The 25,475-nt window shown below is 43.9% G+C and overlaps 1 protein-coding gene across 4 annotated transcripts in view; it reads right to left on the bottom strand.

Annotated features, from left to right (window-relative positions):
* The window catches only part of ADCY8 (adenylate cyclase 8), a 233,870-nt gene that overhangs the window by 26,308 nt on the left and 182,087 nt on the right, over positions 1–25,475 (bottom strand). For all 4 annotated transcript variants that reach the window (XM_036067359.2, XM_036067360.2, XM_036067356.2 and 1 more), the window contains 2 exons: positions 20,248–20,420; positions 4,132–4,210 (listed from right to left, as the gene is read on the bottom strand). In XM_036067359.2, coding sequence (XP_035923252.1) covers positions 4,132–4,210; positions 20,248–20,420 — 252 coding nt within the window. The remainder of the gene's footprint in view (positions 1–4,131; positions 4,211–20,247; positions 20,421–25,475) is intronic.

The raw sequence follows: 25,475 nt of genomic DNA, 5'->3' as shown, positions 1-25,475 counted from the left end.
AATCTCTGGGGGAGGAAAGTAAGCCTTTCCAGTTTACTAAAGAGCTAGTGTATTGTGCACCTACTATGTGCACGGTGCTCGGCACACAAAGATGCGTGAAATTCAGTCTCTGCCTTTGATTTGCTCTCAGCTCAGTGGTGAAGGGAGAAAAATGAAAGACAGAGGAACATGTTAAGGAAAGAGAACATTTCAACACACTGGTTAGAGCAGGCGTGGACAGCAAGGCAAAGCACGCAGAAGGCACACAGAAGCTTTAAAAGTGAAAATTCTTCAGCATTTGCTCAAGAACTGTCAATGGATTTGGAAGTGCAATCTCTTTCTTGATTTTCACCAGACTATTAGGGAACTGGCTCTATGAAAAGAGCACCAAGGGAACCAACACTTATTGTTCAGAAGCTTTGTGCCAGGCTCTTAGCACAGAATGAGAGCTAACACTGGCCCGGCTCTTGCCTTGGACCAGGCACTGTTTTAAGCCCTTGCTGTATACCGAAGCTCATTTAGTCACACGACTCAACAAGGTGGATACTTTATTATTTCCATTTCACAGGTGAGGAAATGGAGTCACAGTAAGGCAAAGTCAATTGCCCAAGGGCTCACAAATAGAGACTGGCTTTGAACTCAGAACATTCTGATGCCAAGCTGTGACTTAACCCCTGCTCTATATGTATTTGACCTCATGGAGCCATTCTCCAACTCCTCGCAGGGAACTATTATCCTTCTTATTTTACAGGTAAAGGAATGTCAGCTCGAGGGGCTTGAGTTTCTCAATGTCACCCATCCTCCCAGTTGGTTCCAGGGGCGCCTGGGTGGCTCAGTCGGTTAAGCATCTGACTCGATTCCAGCTCAGGGCACGATCTCAAGTTCATGAGATGGAGCCCCACATGGGGCTCCGCACTGGGTGTGGAGCCTGATTGGGATTCTCTCTCTCCCTCTCCCTGCCCCATGTGCTCTCTCTCTCTTAGTCTCTCTCTCTCTAAAAAAAAAAAAAAAAGAATATCTGTTTCCAATGCTTGGGTCTTTCCTTCTAAGCCACACAGTCCTGGTGCCTGTCTTTATCTGACCTGGAAGTAAGTGACTGGAGACCTCCTTAATCTCAGTCCCTGTGTGCAGAGGCGGCTTCCTCTGCTATAAATGGAGCCCCTGAGCCAAGCCCACACCTCAGGGCTGCAAGTGAACCAGGCGAGGCGGCAGGCACCTGACTGCTCTCTGTCTCTCCACCGTTTAGAACGTTCACCTGCCTTGGAGGAGGAGGAAGGAATGGCATAGACCTTCAGCATATGGACAAGATGAAATTTCCCAAGTGTTCAGTTACATAAGTCCCTCTGTCCCTCTGGAGATGTCTCATTACACATGCTCCTACCAGGCTGCTGCTGTGTACCAGGCATCGATGGGCACTATTCAACCTTTAAAAAAATTAAGGGCCTCTGAGTCCCAAAAAGAGAAACTGGTGGAAACAGGTAGCAGACCCAGGGATAGGCAGACTTGGGTTCAGAGAAACAGGAGCCTGACAGGTGCGGTAGACAGAGGACGCAGAAGTGATGCAGGTGAGGCAGAAAGACTCCTCTCACAAAGAGAGACAGGGGCACTCAGTGGGGAGAGAATAGACCCGGACGTCTTGGATTGCTGTTTCTACTTGGTGTTCCTTGTTGGCTTTAAGACCTCGGTGACTTGGGACCAGACGCATAATAATACTTTCCCTGTTTGTCTCAGAGGCCTGTTTTCAAAGTAAAGCATCCATAGCTTAGGATTTTTGAAAACTTATTCTATGTGCAAACCACTGGGATTAGTATATTACAATTATATTCTTGTATAATCTTATAACAGCCCTATGAAGTAGAACCTGTTAGCACACCCATTTTATAGGCGAGAAAACTGGGACTCAGAAAGTTAAGTAAATTGCTGAAGGTCGCATAGCCACTAAGTGGCAGAGTTGGGGCTTGAATACTTCTTCCCCACTCCAAAGCCTATAGACCTGAACCTGCTACCATTATGGGATGTGATTATGTAATTTTAGAGCCTTTTGAAAGTTAAAAATAAGAAGGAGCCATATCAGATTTCACTTAAGCACTCGGATCCTCACTATGCACAAATATACTCTTACTTTACACATAATCTTAACATGGTTAGGCTGTCTGTTTCCCAGGACAAACGGGGCATAGAACAAATTGAATCAGAATGTTAGAAGGGTACTGAGGAAGGGCCACTGCCAGGGCACAAAATACTTCCGTAAGGTGACAGAGGAGAAAGGAGCATCCTTCCTATTGTGGAATGAGCCCCTCACTCTGAACTTGCTCTCTCTTAGTTATCTCAGGGGGGTTGCTCATTCCTCAGTTTCAAACATGGGGGGTGGAGGATGGGTATGTTTCTCTGTAGGATCGCCTTGTCTGATTCTGTCTTCATAGCCCTCAGATGGATTGCTGTTTGCGTGTCAGACTAAGGAGTTCTCCTCTGTAACCAGAAGCCATCGAGACACGGAAGATATGACCCCAGCTCTGGCAGATAGCCAGAAATACCTAAATACAGGAATTCTGGAAATGGCTAGATTTTGATATTTGGCTTATTATTTTGCCATGATTTCAGCTCAAATTTAAAACCAAATCAAAGTCACACTGCAAGATTGAGTGCCCGGGGCCATTTTGTTGGTATGTTAACTTCTTTTTTTCTCCACTCTAGAGAAGTGGAAAGGGTGGGCTTTGGAGAAAGATCTGGGTTTGAAACTGGTTCCCCCCACCCCCCGACTAGATGAGTAGCATGACTTTCTTCATCTGTGAAACAGGACTGCTAGTAACTACCATTCCGGGTTGTTGGGAGGATGATACAGATAATAGAGGCACAGAGTAGGAACTTGATACACACTAACCCTTCCTCCTTATTAAGTCTTTATACTTGTCTTTCTCCCACCTTGACTACATGTTACCATCCCCCTTATCACACACCACTTCGTATGTATTTCTAGGTTCTCGGGGTTTAGGGCTGTTTCAGGGTTTCTCAGGGTTGATTACCTCCACGTTTCCATGGTGATTTCTCAGCACTATGTTTCTATTTCTGCTCCAGCTGAGAGTCTTCCTGTTTTGTTTTTATCCTTTCCTGGTTACTTTTTTTGAAGTGCATGCAGACCAAAGAAAGATGGACAGGGATCCAGGGCAGGGCAGAGAATCTGGCAGGAAATGGCTCTACCAGGGAGAGAAAATCTCCCCTGTTGATGAACACCACAGCATTCATGGTCTGAGTCCACATGGAGATGTCCTACTGGCCACAGCAGGTAAATCCCCTGGGCAAAGCCTGGTATCACGCTCCCATGCAGAATAAATTCTTGCCCCTCCAACTCTTGAAGTCCTTGGATGGCCTGATCCGCACATAGCAGGTCCCTCATCGCATTATTTAGGGTCTGCTCTCCTCCAGGAGACTGGAACCCTTGGGACCAGGGATGGGGTTTTATACAGAACTAGCCACAGTACCCACCCCCGATCCCAGCAGAGTAGCGGCTCATAGGGAAGCGGCATCGATATACTTTAGGCACTTTAACTGCTTGAGACAAATAAGGAATGAGGCATTTCCTATACTTATGTGAGGCAGTGTGCAAAATGCTGCACATGATAATCTCAAATGGTTCTTCAAAACGGACCCATCCAGGTGTTATTATCCTATTTCACACCTGAGGAAGACCTCTAGGTTCAGGGAGATGAGCGACTTGCTTAAGGCCACAAACTGAGAGTCAGAGGCTGGATTAAGACCCTGGCTCAACTGATCCTCACACCTGCATGGTTCCCTAGACCAGCACACAACTTCTCCAGGAATGACTCTATGCAGGCAATAATGGAACTGGGAGAGATCCCGGTTTGCCTCAGGCAGAAATTGAAAGCATTTTTTTTTTTTTCATAACAATGATCTCTTTGAAAGAGATATACCTGAAAGACATAAAAACCACCTGGCTTGCCAAATCATCATCTCCAGCTCAGTTTTTTTAATTAGGTGGTCTTTATTAGGAATCGATTCATTAAGAATCACCACTTCCTGTAAGCAGCTGATAGGTCATTTGCTGCAAGGAAGAGCAGAAGCGTTGTACGTCAGTTTCACGGTAATGGGAAACGCCAGGTAGCAGAGGGGAGTTTGAGCAAAGTGTTAGATTACCTGCTGTCCATGGTAGAACACAGCAAGGAGGAACATGGCCATCAGCAGCAGTGATGCCTCCTTTGTCCCCAGGAAATCTCTGTTGGAAGAAGAAAGGCAAGTGGGGTGAATTTACAACCATGGAGGGACCCCAAAGAGACAGCAGACCAGGTTCAGAAAGGAGCAGGATAAACAGAAAGGACGGAATATTTCTTGAGCACCCACTAGGTGATAGGAGCTGCTGTCTGAGGGTTTCCATATAGGCTAATTCAGAAATCAGTTGATTCTCCAGGCTATGAGGTCACTTTGGTCACACCTGGTGGACGAATCTAGAGTCTAGCATCTCGACAATGCACTCACATTGATAAAAATGTTTTCCCTTTGCAGAACATTTCCGGACTTCAAAGAGCTTTGAAACTTTCTCATCACAAAAATCCATGCGAAGACCAGGATCTTTTCCTTTTTCTTTAGATGTTAGTCTATTTAAGGGACAGGTACATGGTACTGATGATATGGCTGTCTCTGTTCTAACTGCTTTCACTTAGATTCTTTTTTTTTAAATTTAATTTTTTTATTGTTATGTTAATCACCATACATTACATCAGTAGTTTTTGATGTAGTGTTCCATGATTCATTGTTTGTGCATAACACCCAGTGCTCCATGCAGAACGTGCCCTCTTTAATACCCATCACCAGGCTAACCCATCCTCCCACCCCCCCTCCCCTCTAGAACTCTCAGTTTGTTTTTCAGAGTCCATCGTCTCTCATGGTTTGTCTCCCCCTCCGATTTCCCCCCCTTCATTCTTCCCCTCCTGCTATCTTCTTTTTTTTTTTCTTAACATATATTGCATTATTTGTTTCAGAGGTACAGATCTGAGATTCAACAGTCTTGCACAATTCACAGCGCTTACCAGAGCACATACCCTCCCCAGTGTCCATCACCCAGTCACCCCATCTCTCCCACCCCACCCCCCACTCCAGCAACCCTCAGTTTGTTTCCTGAGATTAAGAATTCCTCATATCAGTGAGGTCATATGATACATGTCTTTCTCTGTTTGACTTATTTCGCTCACCATAATACCCTCCAGTTCCATCCACGTCGTTGCAAATGGCAAGATCTCATTCCTTTTGATGGCTGCATAATATTCCATTGTATATATATATACCACATCTTCTTTATCCATTCATTTGTTGATGGACATCTTGGCTCTTTCCACAGTTTGGCTATTGTGGACATTGCTGCTATAAACTTCAGGGTGCACGTACCCCTTCGGATCCCTACATTTGTATCTTTGGGGTAAATACCCAGTAGGGCAATTGCTGGATCGTATGGTAGCTCTATTTTTAACTTTTTGAGGAACCTCCATACTGTTTTCCAGAGTGGCTGCACCAGCTCGCATTCCCACCAACAGTGTAGGAGGGTTCCCCTTTCTCTGCATCCCCACCAACATCTGTCGTTTCCTGACTTGTTAATTTTAGCCATTCTGACTGGTGTGAGGTGGTATCTCATTGAAGTTTTGATTTGGATTTCCCTGATGCCAAGCGATGTTGAGCACTTTTTCACGTGTCTGTTGGCCATTTGGATGTCTTCTTTGGAAAAATGTCTGTTCATGTCTTCTGCCCCATTTCTTGATTGGATTCTTTGCTCTTTGGGTGTTGAGTTTGATAAGTTCTTTATAGATTTTGGATACTAGCCCTTTATCTGATATGTCATTTGTAAATATCTTCTCCCATTCTGTCCGTTGTCTTCTGGTTTTGTTGACTTGTTTCTTTTGCTGTGCAAAAGCTTTTTATCTTGATGAAGTCCCAATAGTTCATTTTTGCCCTTGCTTCCCTTGCCTTTGGCGATGTTTCTAGGAAGAAGTTGCTGCGGCTGAGGTCGAAGAGGTTGCTGCCTGTGTTCTCCTTTAGGATTTTGATGGACTCCTGTCTCACATTTAGGTCTTTCAACCATTTGGAGTCCATTTTTGTGTGTGGTGTAAGGAAACGGTCCAGTTTCATTCTTCTGCATGTGGCTGTCCAATTTTCCCAACACCATTTGTTGAAGAGACTGTCTTTTTTCCATTGGACATTCTTTCCTGCTTTGTCAAAGATTAGTTGACCATAGAGTTGAGGGTCCATTTCTGGGCTCTCTATTCTGTTCCATTGATCTATGTGTCTGTTTTTGTGCCAGTACCATACTGTCTTGATGATGACAGCTTTGTAGTAGAGCTGGAAGTCCGGAATTGTGATGCCGCCAGCTTTGCTTTTCTTTTTCAACATTCCTCTGGCTATTTGGGGTCTTTTCTGGTTCCATACAAATTTTAGGATTATTTGTTCCATTTCTTTGAAAAAAGTGAATGGTATTGATGGGGATTGCATTGAATGTGTAGATTGCTCTAGGTAGCATTGACATCTTCACAATATTTGTTCTTCCAATCCATGAGCATGGAACATTTTTCCATTTCTTTGTGTCTTCCTCAATTTCTTTCATGAGTATTTTAGAGTTTTCTGAGTACAGATCCTTTGCCTCTTTGGTTAGATTTATTCCTGGGTATCTTATGGTTTTGCGTGCAATTGTAAATGGGATCGACTCCTTAATTTCTCTTTCTTCTGTCTTGTTGTTGGTGTATAGGAATGCCACTGATTTCTGTGCATTGATTTTATATCCTGCCACTTTACTGAATTCCTGTATGAGTTTTAGCAGTTTTGGGGTGGAGTCTTTTGGGTTTTCCACATAAAGTATCATATCATCTGCAAAGAGTGAGAGTTTGACTACTTCCTGTCTGATTAAGATGCCTTTTATTTCTTTTTGTTGTCTGATTGCTGTGGCTAGGACTTCTAATACTATGTTGAATAGCAGTGGTGATAGTGGACATCCCTGCCGTGTTCCTGACCTTAGGGGGAAAGCTCTCAGTTTTTCCCCATTGAGAATGATATTTGCTATAGGTTTTTCATAGATGGCTTTTATGATATTGAGGTATGTACCCTCTATCCCTATACTCTGAAGAGTTTTGATCAAGAAAGGATGCTGTACTTTGTCAAATGCTTTTTCTGCATCTGTTGAGAGGATCATATGATTCTTGTTCTTTCTTTTGTTAATGTATTGTATCACGTTGATTGATTTGTGGATGTTGAACCAACCTTGCAGCCCCGGGATAAATCCCACTTGGTCGTGGTGAATAATCCTTTTAATGTACCGTTGGATCCTATTGGCTGGTATTTTGGTGAGAATTTTTGCATCCTTGTTCATCAAGGATATTGGTCTGTAATTCTCCTTTTTGATGGGGTCTTTGTCTGGTTTGGGGATCAAGGTAATGGTGGCTTCATAAAACGAGTTTGGAAGTTTTCCTTCCATTTCTATTTTTTGGAACAGTTTCAGAAGAATAGGTATTAATTCTTCTTTAAATGTTTGGTAGAATTCCCCCGGGGAGCCGTCTGGCCCTGGGCTTTTGTTTGTTGGGAGATTTTTGATGACTGCTTCAATTTCCTTAGTGGTTATAGGTCTGTTCAGGTTTTCTATTTCTTCCTGGTTCACTTTTGGTAGTTGATACATCTCTAGGAATGCATCCATTTCTTCCAGGTTATCTAATTTGCTGGCATAGAGTTGCTCATAATATGTTCTTATAATTGTTTGTATTTCTTTGGTGTTGGTTGTGATCTCTCCTCTTTCATTCATGATTTTGTTGATTTGGGTCATTTCTCTTTTCTTTTTGATAAGTCTGGCCAGGGGTTTATCAATCTTGTTAATTCTTTCAAAGAACCAGCTCCTAGTTTCATTGATCTGTTCTACTGTTCTTTTGGTTTCTATTTCATTGATTTCTGCTCTGATCTTTATTATTTCTCTTGTCCTGCTGGGTTTAGGCTTTATTTGCTGTTCTTTCTCCAGCTCCTTTAGGTGTAGGGTTAGGTTGTGTACTTGAGACCTTTCTTGTTTCTTGAGAAAGGCTTGTATTGCTATATACTTTCCTCTTAGGACTGCCTTTGCTGCATCCCAAAGATTTTGAACAGTTTTGTTTTCATTTTCATTGGTTTCCATGAATTTTTTTTAATTCTTCTTTAATTTCCTGGTTGACCCATTTATTCTTTAGTAGGATGCTCTTTAGCCTCCATGGATTTGAGTTCTTTCCGACTTTCCTCTTGTGATTGAGTTCTAGTTTCAAAACATTGTGGTCTGAAAACAGGCAGGGAATGATCTCAACCTTTTGGTACCAGTTGAGAGCTGATTTATGACCTAGGATATGATCGATTCTGGAGAATGTTCCATGGGCACTAGAGAAGAATGTGTATTCCGTTGCTTTGGGATGGAATGTTCTGAATATGTCTGTGAAGTCCATTTGGTCCAGTGTGTCATTTAAAGTCTTTATTTCCTTGTTGATCTTTGCTTAGATGATCTGTCCATTTCAGTGAGGGGGGTGTTAAAGTCCCCCACTATTATTGTATTGTTGTTGTTGTGTTTCTTTGCTTTTGTTATTAATTGCCTTATATAATTGGCTGCTCCCATGTTAGGGGCATAGATATTTATAATTGTTAGATCTTCTTGTTGGATAGACCCTTTAAGTAAGATATAGTGTCCTTCCTCATCTCTTATTACAGTCTTTGGTTTAAAATCTAACTTGTCTGATATAAAGATTGCCACCCCAGCTTTCTTTTGGTGTCCATTAGCATGGTAAATGGTTTTCCACCCCCTCACTTTCAATCTGGGGGTGTCTTTGGGTCTAAAATGAGTCTCTTGCAGACAGCATATCGATGGGTCTTGTTTTTTAATCCAATCTGATAGCCTGTGTCTTTTGATTGGGGCATTTAGCCCATTCACATTCACGGTAACTATTGAAAGATATGAATTTAGTGCCATTGTATTGCCTGTAAGGTGACTGTTACTGTATATTGTCTGTGTTCCTTTCTGGTCTATGTTGCTTTTAGGCTCTCTCTTTGCTTAGAGGACCCCTTTCAATATTTCTTGTAGGGCTGGTTTCGTGTTTGCAAATTCCATTAGTTTTTGTTTGTCCTGGAAGCTTTTTATCTCTCCTTCTCTTTTCAATGACAGCCTAGCTGGATATAGTATTCTTGGCTGCATATTTTTCTCATTTAGTGCTCTGAATATATCATGCCAGTCCTTTCTGGCCTGCCAGGTCTCTGTGGATAGGTCTGTTGCCAATCTAATATTTCTACCATTGTAGGTTACAGATCTCTTCTCCCGAGCTGCTTTCAGGATTTTCTCTTTGTCTTTGAGACCCGTAAGTTTTACTATTAGATGTCGGGGTGTTGACCTATTTTTATTGATTTTGAGAGGGGTTCTCTGTGCTTCCTGGATTTTGATGCCTGTTTCCTTCCCCAAATTAGGGATGTTCTCTGCTATAATTTGCTCCAATATACCTTCTGCCCCTCTCTCTCTTTCTTCTTCTCTGGGATCCCAATTATTCTAATGTTGTTTCGTCTTATGGTATCGCTTATCTCTCGAATTCTGCCCTCGTGATCCAGTAGTTGTTTATCTCTCTTTTTCTCAGCTTATTTTCCATCATTTGGTCTTCTATCTCACTGATTCTTTCTTCTGCTTCATTTATCCTAGCAGTTAGCGCCCCCATTTTTGATTGCACCTCATTAATAGCCTTTTTGATTTCGACTTGGTTAGATTTTAGTTCTTTTATTTCTCCAGAAAGGGTTTCTCTAATAACTGCCATGCTTTTTTCAAGCCCAGCTAGTATCTTTAAAGTGATGATTCTGAACTCTGGATCCGACATCATACTAATGTCCATATTGAGTAGGTCCCTGGCAGTCGGTACTACCTCTTGTTCTTTTTGTTGAGGTGATTTTTTCCGTCTTGTCATTTTGGCCAGAGGAGAATAGATGAATGAGAGAACAAAATGCTAACAGGGTAACAACGTCCCCAGAAAATATACTCTAAACAAATCAGAAAAGACCTGAAGCCGGGGGAAAAGAAAGGGAAAGAAAGAAAAAGGAAAAAGAAAAAAAAAAGAAAAAGAAAAAGATAAGAACAAAAACAGAACAAAACAAAAAAAATCAGAATATGATCAAATATGATCAGGCTTGTGCATAGATCAGTGCCACACACTAGATTTGGGGCATATTTTGGTCTGTTAGCAGAAAGTGCCTCCCAAAATTTTAAAGAAAGAAAAAGTTATATATGTACAAAAATAAGGGTTGATATGATGAAGGGATGGTATATGACTGTAAAGATGATAATTATAAAAAATTTTATAAAAGGAATTGATAAGAAGTTGTTTGAAAAAAGAAAGAAGAGGATTTAAAAAAAAAGAAAAAAAGGGAGTGAATGTGATCAGGCAGGAGAGTAGAATAAAACCATACACAAGATATTTAGGGTATATTTTGATCTGTTAGAAGAAAACTATCTCAAAATTTTAAAGAGAGAACAATTTATATATATATATATATATATATGCCAAAAATAAGGGTAACTACTCTGAAGGGATAGAATTTGACTCTAAAAATGAAAAATAAAAATTTTTTAAAAAAGGGATGGATAAGATGTTTGTTGAAAATGGAAAAGAAAAATTTAAAAAAAAGACAGTTAAAAAAAAATTAACTTTGAAAGACTAAAGAATCATGGTAAAAAAGCCATGAATTCTATGTGCAGTATTCCCCTAGCGCTGGAGTTCTGCCGTTCTCATTGATTGATAAACTTGGTCTTGGCTGGCTGTTCTCGCTGATCTTCTGGGGGAGGGGCCTGTTGCCGTGGTTCCCAAATGTCTTCGCCGGAGGCGGAATTGCCCCGCCCTTGCCCGGTCCGGGCTAAGTAATCTGCTTGGGTTTGCTCTCGGGAGCTTTGTTCCCTGCAAGCTTTCCCTACAGCTTTGGAGGAGGAGAGTGAAAACAGCAGCCTCCCAATCTCCGCCCCGGAGGAGCCGAGAACTCGGGGTCCCGCTCCTCAGTGAGCCCCCAGAGAAAAGCAGTCAGTCACTCCCGTATCCCCGGTCTCCGGCTGCACTCTGTGCTCACCCGGCCTGTGACCAAGCGTTTCTATCTCTGGCACCTGACCCCGTGTGGAGTCTCCAAACCCAGCAGATCCCTGCGGTGCGCTCCCGCACCGCTCCTCCCGGGGGAAGAAGGTGAGTCTCCCCGGATCTGCTGCTTGTTTGCTTGTTGGGTCCCTGCTGGAGGAGCAGTGGCCCGACTGTGCCGCGGATCGAGGTTTATGGCAACCCCGAGCTGAGAGCCCGGGCCTCGGCTCTGTCTCTGCAGCCGGCTTCCCCGCTCCGATACCTGGGAGCTCTGCTGCACTCAGGCACCCCCGTCTTTCTGTGACCCCGAGGGTCCTGAGACCACACTGTCCCGCGAGGGTTCCACCCCCCCTTAGCCACCGGAGTGACGTCCCTCAGCGGAGCCAACTTCTAAAAGTTCCGATTTTGTGCTCCGCGGCTCTATCACTTGCCAGAAGCGGCCGACGGAGGCCCCTCCCCTGCCGTCTATCCTCCCAAATATCGCCTCGGATTCACTTCTCCACACGTCCTACCTTCCAGAAAGTGGTCGCTTTTCTGTTCAGAGAGTTGTTCCTATTCTTTTCTTCGATCTCCTGTTGAGTTCGTAGGTATTCAGAATGGTTTGATCCCTATGCAGCTGAATTCCTGAGACCAGACAAAATCCAGGTCTCCTACTCCTCGGCTATCTTGCTTTGCCCTCTTGCTCCGCCCTCACTTAGATTCTTAAATCAATTCTATGAGTTGGACACTTTTAATTCTATCAATTTTTTTAAATTCTTACATCAATTCCATGAGTCAGGCACTGTTATAATCCCCATTTTAATTCTTATATCTTTTAATAAAGGCTCTGTTCCCTGTGCATCATCTCCTCCTGGACTGACACCCCCTCCCTCCCCAATGCTCCATTCACAGTCCTTGCTGGGGTACAAGCTGAGGTGTTGCTTGTCTGGCCTGTCCTGGGCTCTCCCAGAGACCAAGCTGGAAGGCAGCTGAAGATGGGTAAGTGTGTATTTAAACACTGATGTGACTTTCAGTTATCCAAGGAAATCAGAAGTTCCAGGGAGACCCTTGTTTGATTCTGAATGTTTTCTCTCCTTCATTTCAGCCCAGCACGAAGCCTTTCTCAGGACAAGCTAGGCCAGGAGGCAAAGAGTTTGGAGGAAGCAACACTGGACTTTGAATATGGACACAGGCGATTTGTGGAAATAAACAGTCCCCTTGACAGGTTTCCGGGGGCTAATGAAGAAAACTCAGAATAAAAATGTTTTAGACAAATTGTCTGTAGGGATGGTGGGGCTTGCTTTCCATTACCTCCTGTTCTTCCCCCACCTTTCTCCATCTCGGGCGATGCCCCCCTCATCCACTCACCCCAGTGCTTGAGCCAAATACAAAAGCAAACCTAGGAGTCAGTCCTCACCACCCCAATATCCAAATCCTGTCTGCTCTTCCACCCAAATACGTCCCTAGTCCCTCCACTCTCTCCATCTCTACCTGTGACACCTGAGTCCAGCCACCATGACTTTCAGTAGCCCCCTGCATTGCCCTCCACCATCTATTTCCAACATGGTCGCCGGAATGTTCTGTGTCACTAAAATCGGATCCCGTCACTCTCTGTTTTATTGTCTCCCAACCACAAGCACACATATACTCACTAGTGACCTAACTCTGATGAGGTTTCAGGACACAAGGGGCCATCAAAGAGGAGATGCGGTGTGTAGCGGGAGGGGGGAGAGTGAACATTGATATGGCTGCACCCAGGTGGTCTCCAGCCTTCTCTTTCCTCTCCTCACGGGAGATGAGCAGGAGTAGCACTGGGCTCAGGAAATGGGGGCATGAACCCTGCTGCCAAGACCAGCTTCTCATCTAGCTTTATGTCGAAGATGCTCCCAGCTGATCCAGGCGGGCCCAGTCCAGATCTGCAGCTAGAACAAGAACTCAGGAACAGAAATGTGCTTTCTCTTGGGGAGCTCTTGTGCATACAGGGACCCAGGGGACCAAGATGTCTGCAGGCTGGCACAAGATTCAGATTTGTGAATTCCTAGTTCCATCTGCTTTTCCTTGGAGATAAGATGCTAATAATAGATGGTACTCATTATTGTGTCTGTTGTCTATAGCCCCAGCAAAGCACATAATTACTGAGCACTACTGTGTGCCAGGCACATGCTGGGATACAGAAAATGAAGAAGGCACATTGTCTTTGCCCTCAAAACAGTCCAGGCAAGGAGAGAACCAAACGGATAGATAAGTTCATAACACAAGGCACTCCATTGTAAAAATACGTTGTTGTTGCCATGGGAATACATGGGAGGAGAAAGTAACCCAATGGATATTCGGGGAACACAGGAGCTGAGTCTTCAAGGGTGGTAAGACTTCAGGAGGAAAAGATAGGACAAGCTCTATAGATATGGGCCATGTATCTTGCTTAAGCTAGCTGGTTGAAAAGCTGCTGGTGCTTGTTCTTACTCCTGTTGGGGATGCTTGAAACAAATCCCTTCTTCACACAGCTTCATAGAATGGGACACATCCTGCATTTAACTCCTCCTGAGTGTGCCCTCACGGAACTCCTGCTCTCCCAGGCACTTCTGACATCCTTTTCTTTGTGACGTAGAAGACTTTTGGAAGGCCAGCAATGTATCACTTGCAACACACTTTCGAGGGAAAACACAAATACCTCTGGAAAGCAGTGGTTGCCCAAATATAAAGAGCTGGCTAGATCAGAAGAAAAGTAGGAGAAAATTGTTATAAATGGTTTCTTAGTCTTTAAGCTCTATTTCATCTGGAAATATTACGGCCGGAGTCAAGATTGCAAAATATGCATAGGAAGTCAGCCAGGCTAAGGAACATCCAAAAAGAACAGTCTTTCGAATTTAGAAGGAACTTTTTTTTTCTGGTAGCTTCTGTGATTTTTTGAAGAACATCCAAGAGAGCCAAATGACCAAAATGTGTATGAAATTATAACACTTTGCTTGATATTGGGTGGCACAGACTTAAATCCAGTGACATTTTGAATTAATTTATTTATAGTAATAAAATCACAGAATTAATACAACCATCTCCTTATGCTAATAGAAAGGCACATAATTAAGTAAAAACACATGTAGAATAATGCTAATTCTCGAGGGCTAGAACAGTCTTTAGAGAGCATCTTATCTGATGTCTCATAGAAATTAATGTTTAATTTGAGTGTTACTCATTACAGAAGTATTTATGCTAATTGTGGTAAATTTGGAAGCTAATACAAATTCACAAGTTAGAAAACAGAAATTGTCCTTATGCCTACCACCCAGAGAAAACAATGGTTAATATTTTGGAGTTAACTAGGGGTGCCTGGGTGGCTCAGTCGGTTGAGCGTCCGACTCTTGATTTTGGCTCAGGTCATGATCTCAGGGTCCTGCGATCCAGGCTTGCATCAGGCTCCACACTCAGGGGGAGTCTGCTTGAGGATTTCTCTCCCTCTCCTTGTGTCCCTCCTCCAGGTCATCCTCCCTCTCTCTTAAATAAAGAAATAAACCTTTAAAAAAATATTTTGGAGCCAACTAAATGTCATTTCTTTTTCTTCCATGCAAAAATATGTTTACAAATTTAGGACTGTATGGTTCATACTATTTTTGAAACCTACTTCTGTACTTTGTATATATTATGAAAATAATACCATGTAATTAAATACTTTACAATGCAAGTTGGGTGGATCCATTCTATTCCATACTATGTGTACAATAGATAATGTAATATCCCTTGCATAGCTTTGATTTTATAGATTTAAGATCGAGGACCAGGGAGAAGCTACTTGCCCAAGTTCACACAGCTGATTCCTATCGGAGCCAGGATGTGCATTCACATCTCAAGCACCAAGTTCAGAGCTTTGGCCATTTGTGCACCTGATGCCAAATTCTTAGTTTAGCTATTAGTTCCCATTTCCCCTTCTGAAACTCAAAATAAACCAGCCAGTTTGAATGATGCTTTATTTTGTTGTCATGCTAATGACTACATTTGCTAAGTGCTGATCTTATGCCATACCTGTAATAACACTTTACATACATGTTCCTCTTTAATTGTCATATCAATGATTAAAACACTATGAGCCCTATTCCAGGAAAGAAGGAATTGAGGCTCAGTTGTTCAACGACTCATTCTAGTTCACCGATCTAGTGAATGGTGTAGCCAGGCTGTCAATCTACATCTCAGTGATAACTTTCTCAGTAGCTACTGTGCCCTCCTATATGCACTTACTTGTAATTGCTTGCCCCTGAGATCCTTGATGATGAAAATAATGTCTTATTCATCTGTGAAGTTGCAGGGCCTAGCAAAGGTGGGACACATAAGTGCCGGGATGGGGAACACTTGGTTTCAGGGTGATCGTGAGCAATAATCATAGAGGTTGTGGAGAGATGACACTTAGCTTGCTGTGATTCAGTGGTATAAGATGATTCCCAAGGAGCTAATGCTTCTTTCAGTCAGTCATTTATTTAATATTTCACTCAACAAATTTTTAATTTGGCATCTGCTGCCAGATACTCTACTAAGTGCCAAAATTCAAGCATGAGTAGTGGTCCTTGCCCTCAAAAGCTCCTACTTCAATGGAAGAGAAAGACATGAAAATCAATGCTTGCAACACAGAAGGAGAAGTGCAATGATAAAAGATGATGTGCACAGATTAGAAAATGAAGGATGATCAGAGAGGGCTTTACTGTCTTTGAATTGGACCTTGAGAGGGATGGGTTGGAAATAGTCAGGGAGATGGGTGCATCCAGCAGGGGTGTGCGCAGACACTCACTCGGTAGGTAAACAGCATGGCTTCCCATGGCCAGAACACAGGATGTATATGTGGTGGTCTTTGGAGCTGTAGGAGGAAAGATTGGAGGAGTCATGGGGGCCAGACCAGGCAGACATGTGGAGTCCTTGAGAAACAGGTTGAATTTTTAGCTTCTTAGAGGTTTTTTTTTTTTTTTAAGATTTATTCATTTATTTTTAGAGAGAAAGAGAGAACGAGCGGGGGGTGGGAGGGAGAGGCAGAGGAAGAGACAGAACCCCAAGTAGACTCCCCGCCAAGTGCAGAGACCAACGCAGGGCTCGATCTCACAACCCTGAGATCATGACCTGAGCCAAAATCGAGAGTCGGATGCTTAACCAACTGAGCCACCCACGTGCCCTGGAGCCCCCTCAGGGTTTTAAGAAGAATAATGAGTTGACCAGATGGCTCTGATGGCTTTGAGAGGGATGCATTGAGAGTGGAGGCTGGGAGATCTATTAGGTGACAGCAGCCCAGAGATGAGAGTGTGGATCTTTCTAGAATAGCAGCATTTATGGCATGGAGGGAGCATGTGGGATAATAACTTTTAGTATCAATCAAGTGCTTGTTCTATGCCAGGCCTTGTGCTAAGTTTCCATGACCACATTTGATCTCTTGGATACTCCCACAATGTAGGATCGATTATTACCCTCACTTTACAGATGAGAAAAGCCTTGCTTAGAGAGATGGTCACTTTTCATAAATTCCCTGGGGATCGCACAGCTGGCTGATGGCAGAGCTGGGGTTGAACCTAAGTGCCTTAACTCTTTAACTTGTACTCACCCGTGTTGTGATAGAGTGCTTCCTTACAAGGCATGATGAGAATCTCCAGGGATTGATAAGATACTGGGGGTGCCTCTCCTGTTTTGGGCTCGCTAAGATGTGGAGTTGTTGTGGAGGGGCCTCTTGAGCAGACTGGGAGATGCTGGTCTGAAGTGTCTGGGACCACCTCACCAGAGATGAAGCCAGGCCGCAGGTGGAAGGTTCTTCGTACTCTGCATTACAGGGGTACCTGACCCCCCAGGTACAACCAGCGGAGTGCCGCTGAACCAAGGTGAGCTCCTAAAGTGCAGAGACCGACGCAGGGCTCGATCTCACAACCCTGAGATCATGAGCTGAGCCAAAATGTTGGCTAACTCCCCGACAGCTAACTCCCCGACAGCATGAGCAGGCTGTGGCTGCCAACTGGACCCACGGTGGCTACTGACCTGCTGATTTATAACGCAGCAGATGAGAAGGCTGAACTAGCTCTTCTGCTCCTTATTAGTTTAGTTCTGTTGATAGCAAAGTGTGAGTCAATATGAGACTCACCAATAATTGATCTTGAATTGGGAAGAAGCTGAGAAAAACACTCCAACGTCAGCAGCAGTGAGTTTGGAATTGCGTTCACGTTCACAACCCTGCTTAACAATTTCACTACAAGCTCTTCCTGAAGACTGCAGAACAGAATTCAGAACTAATAAACCTCTCTCCTAAGAAGGAGGGAGGGGCTAGGAATGCACTGTTATGGATCACCTGCTCCGTACCAGGCACATCAGAGCCTCACACGGCCCCGGGATAGAGGACAGTTATTCCATTTCACTGATGGGCACACTGAGGTCCAGAGATGGGAAGTGACTTCCTAAGGCAACAGACTCTAGATTTGAAGCCAAAGCCCTGGCTGGTTGTTTAATTTTATTCTTACTACAAATGTGGCTTATTTTGTTCTACATCTCTTCGCCCTCCGTTCGGCCATGGCAACACCCATTGCCACTAACCATTTAACCTAATTTGAAACTGTTTTGACTTTCTTTGAACCCTGGACATATCATGAGAGATTCTTCAGCTTGACTTAGAAGTGTGTGCAGCTTTGACAAAGGTGGACTTTGGAGCCAGGACAACCTGAGTTTGACTCCAGATCTGTTTGTTACTGTCTGTTTCCTGTTACCAGGAAAACTGTTTAACCTTTCTGAGCCTGTGTTCTTCGGATGGTTGATGTGAGGATCAAACAGGGTCTATGACACACATGCATAACAGACACAAATTAGCATCTAGAATTTATAAAGAACCCTCGCAAATCCAGTAAGAAAAAGGTGAACAACCTAACAGAAAACCAGCCAAAGGATATGACCTTGACAGTTCACCTAAAGGAAGTCCAAATGGTCAATCAACAAGCAAATATGCACAAACTTACTCATGATCAAGGAAGTACTAATGGAAACAATGAGACAAAATTCACACCCATAAATTTGACAAGAATTTTTAAAGTCTAACAAGAGTGGGGGTGGGAACAAGGAGCAACAGGACCATTGCTTGTGAGAGGGAAATTGTTTTAGGCACGTTGGAGAGCAATGTGGCAATACTGTACAAAGTGGACAATACAAATACCTTACAATCCAGCAAGTGTGCTTTTATATATAAGTTCCAGGAGACGTTTTTGATAATGGTCTCTGAGCATTTTTTAAGTAGGGAAAACTGCTAACAGGCTGAATGTCTATTAATAGGTCAAAGGATAAATATATTTTGGTACTTTCATATTATGTAATTGGAACATATTACAGCTGCAGACTGTGAAAGCAGTCTGCAAAATTACATCTGTGGCTATCAACCTCGATGCATCTAAGAAATGCAATACTGCATGATGCCAAAATAATTTTATAAGTAAATTATAATATAGACATAACTAAATATACGTAAAAAACATGGATGGGAAGGACACACATTAAGTGCATTAGAAGTTGGCTCTTAGGAGAAAGAGAGGAGACTAATGCCGGGGACAAGAGAACTTCAGCTAAATATCTGAGATACTTCATCCTTTTAAAAATGCGGAAGTAGGGACACCTGAGTGGTATAGTCGGTTAATCGTCCGACTCTTATTTCGGCTCAGGTCGTGATTCCAGGGTGGTGAGATCAAGCCCCGCATCAGGCTCCATGCTCAGCGAGGAGTCTGCTTGAGATTCTCTCTCTCCCTCTCCCTCTGCCCCTCCCACTCTTGCGCTCTCTCTCTCTCTAAAATAAAGAAATAAATCTTTAAAAAATGCAGAAGTAAATATGACTCATTATTAGTGTTGTTTATTTCCAGGGGTTGGTTCATAGATGTTCATATGATTAGTATCCAGCACATTTTCTGAGGCTTTTTGGACAATCTCTGCCTCATCTTTTTCTCATTCGGTGGGCCTCTTACTGTGGTCTCAGTTAGCCCTGTGCTTCCTAGACCTGAGGCCCATTGCCTCTGCCACTTCTAGCTCAGGTGAAGCTCCATGTTGCAGGTGTGGGGTCTGGCTTCCCCATGGGGCTATGTGAAGGACCACTGGCTGTCACCAGGACATTCATCCAGAGATGGAGCTGTGACTCACAAGAGACAGGAAAGGGATGGAGCCAGCGGAGAAATTCCTCTCCCTTTCTGCATCCTGAGCCACCTTTCCCCACTTCACTGCCCATCCCGAGACATTTCAACTGAGTGGTTCCTTTCTTTTTTCTTTTTTAAGATTTTGCGGGGCACCTGGGTGGCTCAGTTACTTAAGCGACTGCCTTCGGCTCAGCTCATGATCCTGGAGTCCCAGGATCGAGCCCTGCATCAGGCTCCCTGCTCAGCGGGGAACCTGCTTCTCCCTCTGACCCTCCCCCCTCTCGTGTTCTCTCTCTCATTCTCTCTCTCTCTCTCTCAAATAAATAAACAAAATCTTTAAAAAAGATTTTGTTTATTTATTTGAGAGTGCGAGAGAGCACAAGCGGGGGGAGCGGCAGGCAGAGGGAGAGGGAGAAGCAGGCTCCCCGCTGAGCAAGGAGCCCGATGCGGGGCTGATCTCAGGACCCTGGGATCATGACCTGAGCCAAAGGCAGACGCTTCACCGACTGAGCCACCCAGGCGCCCCTGAGTGGCTCCTTTCAATCTCTTCACGACCCACGTGGCCACAAAATACCATGTCAGCTTGTGTTTGCCTCCTGACCTCTCCTCCTCCCTTTCACTGCCCTGGAGTTGTGCTGGCCCTTCGCCTTGTCTCCGGCTCTGTTGCAAGAAATCTACGCTGAGACATTATTTTTTGTACTTTTCTGTATTCCACAAATAATCCAGTGCAAGGAGCATAGTAAGTGTTCAATGCACAGTGGCTCCTACTATTAATACCGTCACAGCCAAATTATAATCAGACCCTATGCATCTCACAGCTGTCAAATTGGAAGGAATCATAAATTATTAGGTTTGGAGGAAGGAGAACGGAGATACTCTTTAGTTACTACTCAGTCCAAACTTTAAAATTGAAAACAAGGGATTTTTGCCTAGACTTGTAAGCTAGCGAGCGCCTGAGCTGAGAAACAGAAAATATCCAACGGTCCCCAAATTTTAGTGACGCCATCTCAATCATCTTCCCAAGGGCTCCATTCCCCACTGGGGGTTGAGCACATTTTGAGCATGTGATTGCAGGCACTTACTCTCCACTGTGGTTCAGGTTGTCGTAGCGCAGAAAGAGGCCCGCATAGATGGTCTCGGTCAGCAGGGCGTAGATGGCGATCATAATCAGCAGCACCGCCAGCTTCAGGACAGAGTTCAGGCGGAGGAAAACTGCACAGGTCACCATGGCCAGCACCCCGGTGAAGACAAAGTACTGGAAACAGAGAGAGGGGAGGTGGTCAGACTCAACAGGAATACGGGAGGGCCGATCCCCTCAGCATGGGTGCCAGAGGGTCTCCTGACGCACATGGTGGCTGAGCACCTCCCTTTGGAGACCTCAGGCTTCCCTCAAGTTCAACAGGCCCCCAACAGAACTCATCACTTCCTTACCACCTCCTGAGCCTCTGTTCCCTGGCGTTTGGGGACCATTCACACCAGCCCTAAGCCAGAACCATTGGTCTCTTCTTTGCTGCCTTTCTCTTCCCCACACTCCACAGTCAGGCCACCCTAAGTCTGTAGCCTCCACTTCCTTCAGAGAGTTCACAACCAGGCAGCCCTCCCCTCCCGAGCATTGTCTGTTCTGGTTCCAGAACAGTTTCCGGCAACTCTGTCTGCTTGCAACCCCCAACCCCCACTGAACACACACTGTCTTTCTCTCTCTAGAATTTCTAAAACACAGACCTCAGCATGCCCTGCCTCAGCTTGAAGGCCTTTTACGGCTCACCATTCCTTCAAATGGTGTTCTCCTTTCTGAGTGGGAAGCTCACAAGGCCAGCATGGATCAGATTTCCCTTCATTTTCCAAACCCAACATACGCTTCAGCCTCACCATCTACCTGCGTCTCCCATGGCTGTTTCCTGACTCTCCTGGGCCTCTGTGCTCTGCATCCCATGTCCTCTGGCTCAGAGCTCATCCATGTAACTAAGCCTCGCTTCTCTGACAAGTGTCCTCTCCTCTGAGAAGCCTTAGTGTGCATTTCCAGGTGTCCTGGAAACTGCCTCGTTCCTCTATAGCACCACCCACACTCAGGATAAGATTTATCTCCTTGTATAAGAAGTAGTTGTTCAAAAGGCCAGTCTGGTGCCGCTCAAGCTGGAATCCTGATGCGGCCCCACAGCTCAGTCTGCCCAGCCAGATTTCAGCCTTCTGTAGGATCCTCCCCAGCCTCTTTCCCTTACAGAAGCATCCCACTGTAGCATTCTGAATGTCCGGTTTGGATTCTGACTCTCCAGTGGGAAAAAAAAATAAAAGTTGTGTTATCAAGGCCCACTTGGTTCTTTTGTAATTTTCAAAATAACTGGCCAAGATGGGAATCATAATTCCCACTTTACAGGTGAAGAGACTGAAGCTCACAGAGCTTAAGTGAATTGTTCGAATTCTCACAACTGGAAAATGGCACCTAGGACCCTTGGGAGCAATCTGTCCACATACATGTGACTCCAGTGGACACACTGAGCTTGATAATCCCTAAAATCCACTTCAGCCCTCTTATGCATGGCTCTTTGTAACAACTGGCTGTCTCCTCTCTCCTATTACAGGAAGAGACAGTTTCTGGATGGGCGGAGGAAACCATAAGATTTCTAGAAATCTCCAAGCGACTATGGAAGACACGTTTATTGAGTTCCTAAGTCAAACCGACTCATTAATGTATACTTTCAACAGTGATATCAACAAATGTGGATAGCACCCTGATGAGATCCCTCTGAGGGCCAGGTCCCATGCCTTTATTGTGCATGCGGTGGACTTGGGAATGAATAAGGCAGCGTGCCTATCCCTAAAGACCCCTGTGTCTGGGCACCCTTTACTTTTATCTTTCTTTCTTAGTAAATCCAATTACATCCATGTCTCAAATGGATGATGAGCTTTCTTCAACTCTCCTTTAAGATCTTCCCTTGGCAAGATTTTCAGGTAACTCATCTTGATGCCCTGAATCCATCATTTTAACAGATAGAGGAGAGGTGGGTAGACCTGAAGCATCTTGTTTCATTGTTACCTGCATCATAATGAAGGGTTGTGCACGGTTTTGTCAATGCAAATTATGAATCATGTATTAAATCAAAGCTGTCAAAATGATTATGCCTTTAAGAAAAACTTTATGAGGGCACAACAGTTAAGTTTAAAAAGTGTAATAAGGATTTACTGAGTGGCTGTTGCAATCAAGGCATGTTGTTAGGCATTGGGAATTCCAAGGTGAGAGATTGCCTGGACCATATCTTGTGGTCTAAGATGTAAAGCTGACGTGGAGAGACCAACACCAATGTGCTGTGGGACGTGCTCTGCCAGCAATGTGATCAAATATGACGGAGCACAGAGGCAGAAGGAGCACACGTTTGGAGAAGGATTTACGGGACAGGTGGATTTGAACTGGATCTGAAGAATGGATAGGATTCACATGACAGAAAAGGGAAAAGGGAGAACATTCTAGGAAGATAGAATGACATGAACTCAAAGGTACAAAGGAACAAATCTATAGAATGAATGCCTTGGGTATATCAAAACACCACATAATTAATCATAAAGAGAGCTAGTAACATTGGCAGGCAGGTAAGTTTCAAATGAGTTGCCCTCCTTCTTTCTCTGCTAAGACATCTGAAGTCATAGTAGTTAAATATAGTCCCATGCTTGCACAATGGATTGGTGGATCTTTCTCTTTTTGTTGCCTCCATCGACTGTGTTAGTGTACTCTTGGCAGCTCTGTTATCACCCTCCATTCCACTGAAAAGAACCACCTTGCTCACTGCCTTGCACAGTTTAGGAAACTTTCTGCTTTAAAGTTGAAACTTATGGTGATGCTGTAAACCATAGGACATCAAAGGTATGAGGACCCTGGGTAAATAACATCAGGAGCTTTTCCTCTGTCTCTTTTCTGGCTTGAATGAATAGTGGGAGTGAGACCAGGAAATGGAGAGGAACAGGAAGCTACGAAGTATTATGACTTTGTGAAAACCTCTCTTTCAGCTGCATCTGGGCCCATAAATTGCATGTTTCCTACAACTTGGAAGGTTGCTGGGCTCAACACAATGACTAAATTTCTGTCAAACAACCAACAGTCTCTGTGTTCTTTTAAGTCAGCCCAGGAACTCAGATGCTCCATAGCTTCTAGAGTGCCCCCTGAAAGGGTCCTGAGCATTAGGGGTTCACAGGTGTGGCAGGGCAGAGATAGGAGGCAAAGCCACATTGCAGAAAGTCTTGTATGTACTGCTGAGATGTCTGCACTTTATTCCGCAAGGAGACATGGAAAGGCATTACTACACAGTATTTTTAAAAATGTAGGATGATGCTTATCTTGGCAGTGCTTACTGGTTGATTCAATGCAGTCACCTGCAAGACTATGTCCTTGTCTTGGCTGTGCTTCTTTGATGACTGAACTCAAATTTTTGTAAATCATCATCAGGGTCCATTTTTGAAAAATATAAAAATGCAGCCTGTGTTTGATTCTTGAACAGTGATGTCCAGCCAGATCATGCATCTCAGTGACTTTCAGAAACTAAATGTGCTTCCAGAGGACAGCAATTTGAAATTGTGAAACATACATCTAGGAAGTATACGCTGTCAGCTAACAACGATCAGCAGAGAGGAAGATGGTGACATTGTTGGAATTAAGTGTGTGCCCTCCAAGGCCACTCCCTAAGCATGGGCAACAAGTGCAGGGTCTCGAAGGATCTGGCTCCCTGAGAACGATGCAATGCAGGGTGGTCACCATCTTGGAAACAATTGGTGAAGCCAGGAGAGCGAGATTATGAGAGGGAAACAGGCTATGAAAATATGGCGTGTTCAAGTTTTTAGTCATACATTGGACACATGATCATGTAGATAATCTCATGTTTGGAGCACAGAACATTGTGCATTTAAAGAATTTGTAATGGCCCTATCTTCCTTAAATTCAGATCTCCACTTGGGCAGGCACTATTTTCCCCTCATTACCAAGGCTTCAAGAAAGAGACAAGAAAGAAACTAAAATTTAATGAGTGTTTTATGGATGTCATCTCTTTTTGTCACCCCAACAATCTTATGAGATGGATATTATTAATAATCCCATTATAGTGGTGCCTCAGTCGGTTAAGCAACCTACTCTTGATCTCGACTCAGGTCTTGATCTCAGGGTGGTGAGTTCAAACCCCGTGATAGGCTCCACAGAACAAAACAAAACAACAACAAAAAATAATCCCATTATATAGATGAGAAAACTAAGGCTCAGAGAAGTTAAGTGACTTGTCCAAAGCTACAAAGCAAGTAAATGGCAGAAGAGTCCTCCTTCATTCGAGGTCACCGCACAGCCTCTGCCACCCATTCCTGTTCTGTTTCCCATGTTCTGTTAATGTCCTTAAAGACTTGAAATCTAAGCTTCAGCAAGGTGGGCTTGTTGGTTTTTGGATCATCCTGTGCCTTTATGGCTTTTGGGCTCTTTGTGGAGAAAGGCGATTCCAAAAACTGATTATCACTTGGGAAAAAACACATCAATCTTCTTTATATATTTAGCCATAACATCTGATCGGCTCTGTGCAGAAACAAAATGGGCTCATGTAACAGCCCTCTGTTCAACTAGAAAAAGTTCTGAAATTACTGCAAAGCCATTTGACACTCCTTTGTTTGAATATTTTGGTGGGCCTGCCGCTGCGGGAACGTGGGAAAACCTAATTTTATCCTGAATAGCAGCTGGGGATTTCTGACCACCCTGAATAAAGTTTCCTCCAAGACCACTCGGGGTTTGGACTCCCACCTGAGGAGTTAACCAGAGAAATGAAAGCACTAGTTTTTATCGTCACCTTTGGAATTTAAAAAAATCTGCCTATTTGCTTGATCATGGATTCTCTTTTCTTTTCATTGTTTCTCTTCCTCTTTCTGCCTCCTTTTTGATTTTTCTCCCTCGTCTTCCTCTTTCAATCCCCCCCCTTTCTTCTCTCATCTTCATCAAGACAACAAATATTTAATGAGCAAAGACACAGATAATGACACCCCTGTGGGAGATTCGCTCTCAGGGACACTTCAAAACGTTAGCAAGCTCTAACTGTTCCTGCAAATACAGTTGACTATTTATTCAAATGTGCCAGCGCATATAATAAAGGGGCTTGACTCTAAAATGAAGGTCTCCTATTGAGCCTGCTGAGAACCCCGTGCAGGTGTTGAGATAACCACACTCTGGGTTTTTGCGTGTGATCAGCATTCGTTTCGCAAACCTGTGTCTCTTCCCTCCCCCAGATGATTTCTCACATCATAGTTGGAATGCAGCTTTCTTCACTGTCATTTACTGTATCTTCATCCATTTTGA

Source organism: Halichoerus grypus, chromosome 5 (genome assembly GCF_964656455.1).
Source record: "Halichoerus grypus chromosome 5, mHalGry1.hap1.1, whole genome shotgun sequence".
Lineage (NCBI taxonomy): Eukaryota > Metazoa > Chordata > Mammalia > Carnivora > Phocidae > Halichoerus > Halichoerus grypus.
Note: the sequence above shows the minus strand (reverse complement) of the source record. Positions and strands in the feature narration are given on the sequence as shown.